The sequence below is a fragment of the Medicago truncatula genome, chromosome 5, assembly GCF_003473485.1.
Source record: "Medicago truncatula cultivar Jemalong A17 chromosome 5, MtrunA17r5.0-ANR, whole genome shotgun sequence".
Taxonomy (NCBI): Eukaryota; Viridiplantae; Streptophyta; class Magnoliopsida; order Fabales; family Fabaceae; genus Medicago; species Medicago truncatula.
Window position 1 is genome coordinate 19,875,189 of NC_053046.1, and position 11,919 is coordinate 19,887,107.

The window sequence follows — 11,919 nt, forward strand, 5'->3', positions numbered from 1 at the left end:
TTATTTTTATTTAGATTAACCATCACATCACATTAGAATGCCATGACAAGCAACACAAACTTCTGAAACTAGAAACAACCACGAAACATTTATGAATTTTGATCAAACTTGAATGTCTTGTAATTGGATTAACCAATTTTTGGCACTCGAGTAACAACATCTTGTTTGTCAACAAAGACACGAACTCTGTCACACCTGAAATCAGCGGTAAATACTGAATCTTCTGGCAGAGTGCTTGCAGTCACTAGGGAATTTTCACTCATGATTATTTGTGCTGCTGCTTCTCCATTGACGCCAACCAATTCTGGCCACGTTTTCTTACCTAAAATTAATACATCAAATTTTTTAAACATACGAAATAATAACACAAAATGACACCGGTGACGACATTTTTTTTGAAGAAGTTAAATTAGTCTATCCAAATTGACACCGGTGAAAATTGAACCTGAGAGCTCGAGGAGGAGCACACTCTAGATCTCAAGTCAATACCACCAAGTCAACCCAAGTAGGTTAAATAAACACGACATTAATGAGACATGTCTTCGATTTAAAATGTCGGTATTATGTACAACCAATGAACAACATTTTGCATAATTACTAAGAGAGATTAATTAATGAAAATATATATGCATATAGTTTAGTTACCCTTGCAACTCGACATGCTTTCTTCTGCTTGAGTTTGAGTTACCTTTTGATGTGCTAAGAAAAGATGTAGCTTATTGGTACTTATAGGTGAGGATTCATAGACTTGGTTTCAATGAGTCAATAGAAGAAGAATTGGTTTCAATTTGCCTGCAAAAGAATATTTCCTTTTGTCCTTAACATATTGCAAGATAGCCGGCTAGCCAAGGTATTCTTATTTCAAAATCGAATATTAAATTATTAAATTTGTTCAATGACCGGACTGAGGATGATTTTATTATATGCTTTTTGTTTCAAGCAAAATTGGTGAGGGGTGGGTGTGAAATGTTAGGACAAAAATGAAAGTTAGTTAAATACCAACAAAGCTAAATACACTTTGGACGGCATATTTGCATAATGGTAGCCGGGAAATAAAATAAAATGCAATTTTATGTTAAAACAAATACTTTAATTACTCTATTTTAACTTTTAAGTGTGTTTTGCTTAAATTACTAGGCCAGCGAAACCATCTTCAATGAGAGGGTCTTAAACTTTTAAGACCTGATACCTATTACGTATTTCCATTAGAGAGAAACTTTTTCGGGGTCATATAAGATTTGGGTCTCACTTAAGACCTCCGATCTTAAGTGGGATCCACATTTTTTTAAATTAAAAATAAATAAATGGAATGATATAGTTATCGGCAATTTTTTTTGTTTTGGTATAAAAAATATAAGTTGGGTCTATAGATACAACACAGTGATTTGTTGGACTTGTGATTGTGGGAGAGATCATGTTAAGAGTCTGTTTTGCTACGGATTAAAATAAAAATCATTTTGACATTGAATGGTTTAGAGATTATTTTTTAGACATTTTATAAAAAAAAATTATAATCTATTTTGTGTTTGTTTATCGTAACAAAAATATTTTTTTTTTTAAAAAATAATTTAGTTTGTTTAGATACAATTATATAAAAGGTATTTTTTATTACATAATTATTTCAATCTTTTGACCCTTATTCTCTCTCCCCTATAGAAAAATCTATTTTCTAATAAGCTAATTTTAGCAGTTTCCCATTTTAAGCTGTTTTTAGATACTGATTTGCAAAAAAAATGTTGTAACAAATGGATACAATACTCTTAAAAGTGATTTTATTTTATTTTTATAAAAAAAAAAGTGATTTTTAATACTCTTAAAAGTGATTATTTTTGTAAAAGATGATTTGTTTCTTAAAAGAGCAATGACAAACAGGCTTTAAGTTTTAACCCTCTATCTCCTTTAAAAGAATTAAATAATTGTTTTTTACCAAAAAAAACTTAAATTACTTTTATTAATGGAAGAATTAAATTATTATACACATTAAAAAAGTTATATTTTATTTTATTTTATTTATTATGAAAAATCTTAATATTTTGGTTGTTATGTTAATATTTTCTCCCTTGTCAAGATTCAAAACTCTTTTAATCTCTTAACTCAATCAAGGGAATTATCCATCCCAAGAAAAAGTTAAATTACTCTTGGCTTTTTTTTTAATGCATCCTACACGAACTACATAACATAAGCTTGTTTTTTTTTTAATGAAAAAAATAATTGTATAAAAATAAAAAAGAGAGGCGTCTCTGCCCCCAAGAAACAATACGAATAAGGCTATTGGGAACAAAAACCTAGAAGACCCACACACCAACAACAACAACAAAGAAAACAACACACAAACACAAAAGAGCTCAAACACCAAAAACCACAACAAAAAAAAAAGGAACCATGAGACAACATAATCAGAAGGACAACATTCACCGTAACCCCCAAGACAAAGATCAAATCCATCTTTGTCTCCACATCAAACACTATTGATCAAAACAATCTTCCACTCATAAAAAGAACAACGGTGCGAAGAGTGTTTACCAAAGAACCACTTCCAAGACTGAAAATGGACCTTTTCCATTATATCCTCAACCACAAAAATCTTACCTAAGAAAATAAAGTCATCTCGAACTTTTCAGATAGACCACAGAGTCGTATGCCAAACAAAAGTGAAATCTAACTTGTCCTTTCTCCAAGTCCCTAAAGTCACAAACACCCCAAATAACTCCACTAGACTTCTCGGTAAAACCAACTCTCAACCTAACCACCTGAACACCGAATACCAAATCCTAGCAGCAACCCGACAATTAAGAGTATATTTAAGAGTTGTCTCTCAGATAATAAATTTGAGAAATGATATTTGTAAAACCATTTTGTGACAAATTTGTCTCTCATACTCATATTATGTTTTTACTTTCTATCTCTATTGTTTTGATTTCCGCGTCAATACCTAATTTTCTTTGTAAATTTATGGTTGTCCATAAAGTTGTGACATAAATGGTTTTTCAAATAACACACCTTAATAAATTTTCATGAGCATTGACCTTACTCTTAAGAGACGCATACAACTTCAATTTAGTCAAAATACTTGAATTTTGTCCTATTTTGAGCATGTTTGCTATGTATTACAAATAATAATTTTGACATTCAATAATTTAACGATTATTGTTTAGAGATTTTGTGAAAAAAAACAGAAATTGTTGTGTTTATCTACCATAAAAAATTAATTATAAAAAATATGTCACCTTATAACATGTACTCTGTGATTATTTAAACTTTACAAAGTTTTGTTTACGCAAAATTACCTTGATCCATCACAATTTTAACATGGTTTGTTGAACAAGTCTTGCAAAAATTAATTACATTGCTAATTAATTGGGTGGCTAGCCTTCAAACAATTTTATTTGAAGGGAAGGGGTGACATATACGAAATTAAAATCATCTATCCTAGATGGAACTTGATCAAAAACTGAGTAGCTATATATAAAATTTGGCATCTGAATTTTGTAAAACTCAATCCCTTAACAACAACATTTGCACTTTATACAAGAAAGCTTACATGTACAAGAAGGACAAGAAAAACAATTAAACCAATTGCAACAATTACAACAATTGGAACAAAAATCACATTCTTCTTGTTGAGAGTGTTGTCTAGAAATATCTTGCTTCATATAACTATTCCCATCTGTTTCTGTCAAACTGAAACAATTCCAAACAAATTCAAATCAATGTGCTTGTATAGTTTTAAAATTCAAAGGACTTTGAGATTTCATGACAAATATAACCTCTTGGAGTTTGTGCAAAAATGGATCAAATAATAAGTACATACTTAAAAACAAGAAAACATACACGGGGAAGGACCGATCACTGTTGCAACAACCGCAGAACAACCAGGCACATGAACACTTGCAGCTTGGCCATGTGTGGCAGCATGTCGACCGTCTATGGTGGCAGAATACCCAACTACAATTACAACAGTCCCACCATCGCCGTGAACGCTTCTTTCTGCAATGCACAATGTGGATATAAGCTTAGATAATTTAAATTTATATATGAATGTTCTTCGAAGTTACCATACTCGAAAGACAATGAACATGTGTTTCTCTATAGCGTAGTTGCAAAGACCTTATCATTAAGATACATAAGCCTTTGAGGCGTGAATATACGCATAATTGCTTCATATTTATAACACTGTACTATTGACATGTAGGAATATTATTGACTTGTTTCAAAAGGAACAAGAATAAAACAGACTTACAATGGGACAAAAGCGTGCCTGATGCTTCCACTTTGAAGGGAGGGAGTCGTCACACTTGACTTTGTAGACATGCTTCTTGCAGCTTGATGAAGAGTCCTTACATCATTTGGGCGTTCAATGAAATTTGGTTTGAACTTGAAAGATTCTTCTGATATTTGCAGGCTCTCGATATCATCACTTTTTCGGGAACTTTCTACCTCCTCTATTGAAACTGATTGAATTCGGTCTAACATATTTAGCTCAATCGGTTTGGTCAATTCTGATGATTTGCGTGGTTCAGCGAACTTAAAGGCATCTCTGGAAAAACTATTCTGGCCTATATGAATGCTAAATAACGAGTCATTAGAAGCAATACTCCAGTCATTATTAGTATTTCTTTCAAAGATCGAAGACGGAATTCTGGCAGGATCATATCTTGCTGATCGATCCATCACTTGGATGGGAGGGCTTATGGTTGGTGACATAATCGTTTGGTTGTAGGCGACATTGTAAACTTGATATGTTGTTGTTGGAACTGAAAGGCTATTGTCAACCTCAGATTTGGCAGAGCTGTCACTACTAGAAGCATAATTTTTCTCAGATTTTGATGCTAGTTTAGATGCATCAGATGCGGTTAACTTCAATGCATCAAATATAACATCTGACGATGATTCTGAAGAAGAAGAAGAAGAACTTGATCTTCTACCTGATGAAGATAAGCTTTTGGTTCTATTGATATCTGTATCAAGGTAATTATTCTCACCAATGATGACATCTATTTGCCTTTCTGAGTCACTACTGCTTTCACTTCCATCTACGTTCGAATTATTAACTTCCATCGATAGTTTCTTGATTTAGTTTTACGTGCTTACCATTTATGCTATGATCAAATGTTTCTGTGTACATTTGAACACTTGTACCATCCTTTCTATTCCCTTCAATGATCCTGCACACATTTATTTTTGAATGCTTAGAACTATAGAAAGACAAGTAAGAAACAAAATATTTATATATATCAAGAATTACTAACACATCAATAGAAACCAAACAAGCAACAAGCTGCGCCGTTAGGGCTTTTTGGAATTGAAACAAAATGTGTTTCACAATTGTTAAAGCATACAAGTTCCATAAATTATCAATGACGAATAAACGAATTCCACATCAAATAAAACACTTGGATTAAATGAATTTCCAATATACATTTCAATTTCAACAATTCAAGAACAAAAAATCTCATCAATATAATCAAATTGCCTATCATAAATTTGAATATGTTCCATTTTAGATGATTATTTAAATTTTGGTTTTGTCCTATTTCATGTCTATTCCCAATACAACATGCATAGATCATTATAAAAAAATTACCAATGTCAAATACGATAAACCACATAAAAAACTTGAATTTATGACAAAATTTGAAAAAATTGTAAAAACCCTATGATTTTAGAAGTAGAAAAAAATTGTGAAGGTACCTGGAAAATGATCACATCACTGAGAAAACAACATGTTTTGATTTGGAGGTTAGTTTGCGATTGCAATTAAAAAAACAAGAATTGATTGAATATGAAATTGAAATTGAAATGGGTTGAGAAAACGATCGAAGCTAATGAGAAATTGTATGTTTTTTTTGTGAAAAATTAGGTAACGAAAAGCGTTGCGACATTATAGGAAAATTTCAATTCCATGCTGTTTATAACTATTTCTGCGTTTACCGCCATATCACTGACAGATTTTACTAACAACTAACGCCTAAAGCTGTCTTTCTTGCTAATTTAACACGAATCATACTTGTGTGACATTGTGGCCGAAATGTTGATTTTGCCCAACCATAATGTGTTAAGTGATTTTTTTGTTTTGTTTTCTCTCTTTCATAAGACTGTTTTGTTATTTTATTTTATTTTAAAATTAAAAAAATTAAAGAGTGACACAAAATAATAACATAACAATTAATCTTGACAAAATATTATCATAACAATTAACATATTAATTTTTGCCATTAACAAACCATATTGATTGGATCAAGCACATAATGAGTGTTAGAGTGCTAACGTGGTTGTATGCACCCTCTGTTCTACCGTAAAGGCTTAGCCGCCACCGCACCAGAGCACCGCGTCGTTACTGTTGCCTCCATCCGTCTCCATCGGACAGATTAAGAAGACATCTTCTGTATGGGTTAAATAAGTTTTGATCCCCGTAAATATCTTAATTTCTCTCTTAGTCTCTAAAAAATTTCAACAAGTTTTGATCCCCAAAATATTTTGGCTCTGTTTGGTAAAAATAGCGGATAGCTGATAAGTTAGCTGATAGCTTTTAGCTGATAAGCTAACTGAAGTGTTTGGTAAAAATAGCGGTTCAACTAGCTGATAAATGTAAAATGGCATAAAGGGTATTCTTAATTCATAATAAAAATTATATCATTAATTCAAGTATTTGTAATTTTGTAAACTAATTTTTATTTTAAAAAAATACTTTAAATTTATTAATTTAATATATCCTATGTATTATAAATTAAATTAAATTTTATTCACTAAAATTTTATCTTATATTTATTATCATTTAAGTGTTTCCACTTTATAAAAAAAATAACATTTACCTCAAAAAAAAAATGTACTAATAAAGTAATACTAATAACAGAGAATAAAGAAAATAACAATTACCTCAAAAAAAAAAAAGTAACACTAATAGAATAATAGTATTTTGTTTCGTAAAAAAAAAACGAAGGTATATATTTTTTCAAAAAAAAAAAAAAAAGGCCAGCTGATATATATACAAAAATTGGAATAAAGGGATAGTAGTCTTTATTATGTAGCTTATTATAAAAATTATAATGGATAAAAATACAATTTAAATGAAATAATAAGGGTAAAATTGGAAGAAAAAGTGAGAAGCTATAAGCTATAAGCTATAAGCTCAAACGCTACTTGGAATAGCTTCTGAAAATAGCTTATAAGCTCGTGAAATAAGCTATAAGCTCATGGTGAAAAAGTGTTACCAAACAGAGCTTTTTTTGTTAAACGAGCTTATAAGCTATAAGCTAAAAGCTAAAAGCTCTTTTTTAGGTTAACCAAAGAGACCCAAAATGTCATGACTTTTGTTATTTGTGTTTAAGTCAACTCTTGTGTACCCTTCATATTTTTGTAAGAAGTTTTACCAAGATGTTTAGAATATTATAGCTAGGGGTGGGCATCATTCGGTTTTTAAAGAAAATCAAATCAAACCATAATAACGGTTCGCAAAAATTGAACCAAACTGTTTCTGGTTTGGGACGAACCAAACCGAACCAAAGTTATGGTTCGGTTAACTGTTTTGTTGCATATGGACTGACCGAACCAAACTAAAATTAATAATATTTTGAATCGAATTATACTTAATTAGTCATTGTGATAATACTTAATAATCACTTTGAACCAAACCGAACCAAACCGAACCAAACCAAAATTATAGTTAGGTTAACCTTTTCGTTGCATACAAACTAAACCCTAAACACTAATTGCACCTTACTGCCAATTACTACTATCTCGCAAATGTCTTAATTTCCTTCAAAAGTCCTTCTTTGTTGATTTGCTTTAACGGTAGCAATAGAAGATGGTTGCAACTATGATAGGAGGAGCTTTTCTCTCAGCAACCTATTCAAACCTTAGTTGAGAAACTTGCTTCCACGGAATTTTTTTATTACATAAAAAAAAATACTGAGTTGAATATCTCACTTTTGAGGCAGTTAAAAACAACACTCCCCACTCTTCAATTTGATTTGGTTTAAACGGTTCGGTCATGGTTCAATTCACGAACCACTATGTTTTCGGTTCAGTCCAGTGCGGTTCAGCGTTTTGGTTCAGTTTAACCACAATTTAATTAAACAAATTTATTGATTTAATAAGTTTTACCTAAACTGCATACCAATTCAATTCCCCAGTTTTTTATTTTATATTTTATTTTGAAAGATCCAATTCCCCTGTCTTTCTAACCAAACAAATAAAACAAAAAATCTCCAGACTTTATCCAAATTTCAGCAAATTTATGATCTAAGCAAATAATGAGTCTGAGTCTCATTCACCATAAACTCCCAATTTCTTCTTTTTCTTCTTCTTACTTCAATTTTCAACCTTCAATTTCAACCAACACTCTAAAAAATCCTTCTTTCCCAATTCACTCTAAAACCCCTTCTTTAACCACACCCCCCTCTTCTACTAATACCCCCATTTTTCTCCCACTTTTCGAACAACACGAACAAGAAGCAGAACAAAATGAAAAATCCAATCATGATCCAATCTACAAATTCTTCAAAAACCGCACCATGGTTTCATCTCAAAACCCTTCAGAAGAAGGAAAATTGCTCCTTCGGAAGAATCGTCGCGCAAAGTGGCACCTTGCTTCACAAGACCTTGAAGAAGAAGAAGAAGAAGAAGCTGAAATGGGTATGAATGATGAACAAATGGTGTCCCAGAAGAAAGAATCACCATTGCCTGAAGGTGTTGTTGAAGAAATTCTTCATCTTGCAAGGAATTTACCACAAAATTTGACTCTAGAGGAGGCTTTAGAAGAGTATGATAAAAGGGTCAGTGAGAAAGAGTGTTTAAAGGTTATGGAAATACTTGGGGAAGAACAACTTGTGGTGTGTTGTTTGTATTTGTTTCAGTGGATGAGGTCACAGGAACCATCACTTGTTACACCAAAGGTTTATACTACGTTGTTTCCTTTGTTGGGAAGAGCAAGGATGGGTGATAAGTTGATGGTTTTGTTCAGAAATTTACCATCTAGCAAGGAATTTAGAAATGTTCGTGTTTATAACGCTGCAATTTCAGGTCTTCTCTATGATGGCAGGTACTTACACTACACTTTAGATTGAAAGTGGAAGCATTTCTGTTTTCTTAAATTATTAGTGTCGTGTTTGTGTTTTTATCTTTGCTTTAGGTACACAATCAATTTGGTTTGCTTGTTTTCTCGCTTGCTGATTTTGTTATACCTCGAGTAGGAAGGTTAACAAGAGAGACAAGGGTTTATGTTAATCCAACAAACTCTGATCAATGTTGACATTTGGTGAAATATTGGTCCCTAAATCTTTTAATTTGATACTAATTACTCATTAACATGTTTATAATTTGTCTTGGTCTTGGTTATATTAGGGATTGTGGTAAATAATACGTGTCTTTTAATACAAATATAGTTTTCCCATTGTGGCAGATGGAGTTTCTTTTGTTTACCTGTTAATCATGTTTGTCTTTGGATTTGTTGGACAGTTTGTTATTTAGAATCCTATGAACAACTTTCAGCTTACCTAACTTGTGTTTTACTGTTCTGGTTTTGGCATCCAAACACAACGTTCATTAGCTACTTGTTAGTTCAAACAACCTCACAAGTAGCTAATAAACGTTGTGTTTGGATGCCAAAACCAGAACATTAAAACACAAGTTATGAGTATTTCCTTTCTTTGAAGTCAATTTAACAAAAAAATTCTGGATCAAGACATGTATTTCCTTTCTTTGAAGTCAATTTAACAAAATTTCTTTCGTTTCTCCCTATTCTGACTGATATTCTTATATTTTTTAAGGAAGTTTTTTGCACCATAGATTTCCACATATTACAAGAGTTAATTATTAATGTCTTCCTGGTTGTCTTTAGGTATAAGGATGCTTGGAAGGTTTACGAGTCAATGGAAACCGATGGTGTTCTTCCGGATCATGTGACATGCTCCATTATGATTATTGGTATGAGAAAACTTGGCCATAGTGCAAAAGATGCATGGCAATTTTTTGAGAAAATGAACCAAAAAGGAGTCAGATGGGGTAAAGAAGCCTTCGGTGCATTGATAAAGTCATTTTGTGTTGAGGGTCTGCTGAGTGAAGCTCTCATCATCCAATCCGAAATGGAGAAGAAAGGGATTTCTTCAAATGCAATTGTTTACAACACTCTTATGGATGCATATTGTAAATCCAATCGTGTAGAGGAGGCCGAAGGCCTTTTTGTTGAGATGAAAGCTAAAGGGATTAAACCGACCGCAGTTACATTCAACATTCTAATGTATGCATACAGCCGAAGAATGCAACCTAAGATCGTAGAGAGTCTGCTGGCAGAAATGAAGGATTTTGGCTTGAAGCCAAATGCCAATTCATATACCTGTCTAATCAGTGCATATGGGAGGCAGAAAAAGATGAGCGACATGGCTGCAGACGCATTCTTGAAGATGAAGAAAGTTGGTATAAAACCTACTTCACATTCCTATACAGCAATGATCCATGCATATTCAGTTAGCGGTTGGCATGAGAAAGCTTATGCGGTATTTGAAAACATGATCAGAGAAGGTATCAAACCTTCAATAGAAACCTACACTACGTTACTAGATGCATTCAGACGTGTTGGTGACACCGAAACATTGATGAAAATATGGAAGCTGATGATGAGCGAGAAAGTTAAAGGAACACAGGTTACATTCAACATTCTTGTTGATGGCTTTGCCAAACAAGGTCTCTTCATGGAAGCAAGAGATGTAATCTCTGAATTTGGGAAGATCGGATTGCAGCCAACAGTGATGACATATAATATGCTGATAAATGCATACGCGCGAGGAGGGCTAGACTCGAACATTCCACAGTTGCTGAAAGAGATGGAAGCTCTTAGACTAAGACCAGATTCTATAACATATTCAACTGTGATATATGCGTTTGTTCGTGTTCGAGACTTTAAGCGGGCGTTTTTTTATCACAAGGAGATGGTCAAGAGTGGGTATGTAATGGATATTAGTTCTTACCGGAAGCTTCGTGCGATTCTGGATGTGAAAGTTGCAGACAAGAACAAGAGTGATAAGGTAGCCATGTATGGTATAATTAACAAACAGATGGGATTTATGAAAAATAAAAGGAAAAAAGACGAGTTCTGGAAGTACAAGACAGGACGTCCAATAAAACCATAGTTCTGATGTTGATGTATATTAACAGCTAATGGTGCAATGCTGTTTAACAGTGTAAGTTCAATTTTGATCAAATTGAGCTTCTGCATTTTAACTTTGAACATTTTGTCATCATAGGCTGCTTTTTCAATCAACAATATATGTCACTTATTTTCAGGTAGATGCGACTAGTTTGAAATTTTAAATGTGCATGCACACATTGGGAGTGTTCATTACTTGATAAACAATGATAAACGAAACAAATTTATAAAGTTCACATGCTTAAAATCTCCACCCTTTTATCATAAAAGTCTGTCTGCTTAGGTTAATTGCAACCATTTGTTGTGTATCTGTCGACTGACAAACCAATGCTCTTCCTCCTATCCATGATGGGGTTGTTAGGATTTTGGTGTTTGGAGTATTGATGTTTTTTGTATGGTCGATGGTACGTCATATTAGGGAATTTGTACAAACAATTTATTACTAATAATGGAAGATCAGTATGAATTGCCATTGTTGTTTGAACAATTTTCTTTATCCTTTTAGTTGTTCCTTTGTTTTCTTCCAAGAGTGAAATGCTATTGTGATTTATGAATACCGATCCATATTAAATATATAGTGGCAGGATTTTGAGCGTATACATGATTGATTTCAAACCTTCGCAGATAACTTTAACCGACGTCTGACCGTTTTCTAGTTAGTTAGTTTGTTGATTTGGTAGTTACAGGTAACCAATTAACCGGTTAACTAAATGATGGATTTTAGGGTTTATTTTCATGTTGGGAGGAATGGCAACCTCTTCACTGCTTACCTAAAT

At 32.7% G+C, this 11,919-nt stretch overlaps 1 protein-coding gene across 2 annotated transcripts; it reads left to right on the forward strand.

Annotated features, from left to right (window-relative positions):
• Window positions 1-8,171: 8,171 nt before the first annotated feature.
• Window positions 8,172-11,627, forward strand: LOC11432071 (pentatricopeptide repeat-containing protein At5g50280, chloroplastic). Of its 2 annotated transcripts, XR_003012349.2 has the most exons (3): window positions 8,172-9,040; window positions 9,839-11,177; window positions 11,281-11,627. XR_003012349.2 is itself a non-coding variant. In XM_003614105.4 (2 exons), the coding sequence occupies exons 1-2, from the start codon at window positions 8,253-8,255 to the stop codon at window positions 11,124-11,126; spliced, it is 2,076 nt and encodes a 691-aa protein (XP_003614153.1). In that variant the 5' UTR covers window positions 8,172-8,252; the 3' UTR covers window positions 11,127-11,627. The 2 variants fall into 2 exon arrangements, 1 of the variants encoding a protein (XP_003614153.1); XM_003614105.4 differs by having other exon boundaries at window positions 9,839-11,627.
• The last annotated feature ends 292 nt before the right edge of the window (window positions 11,628-11,919 follow it).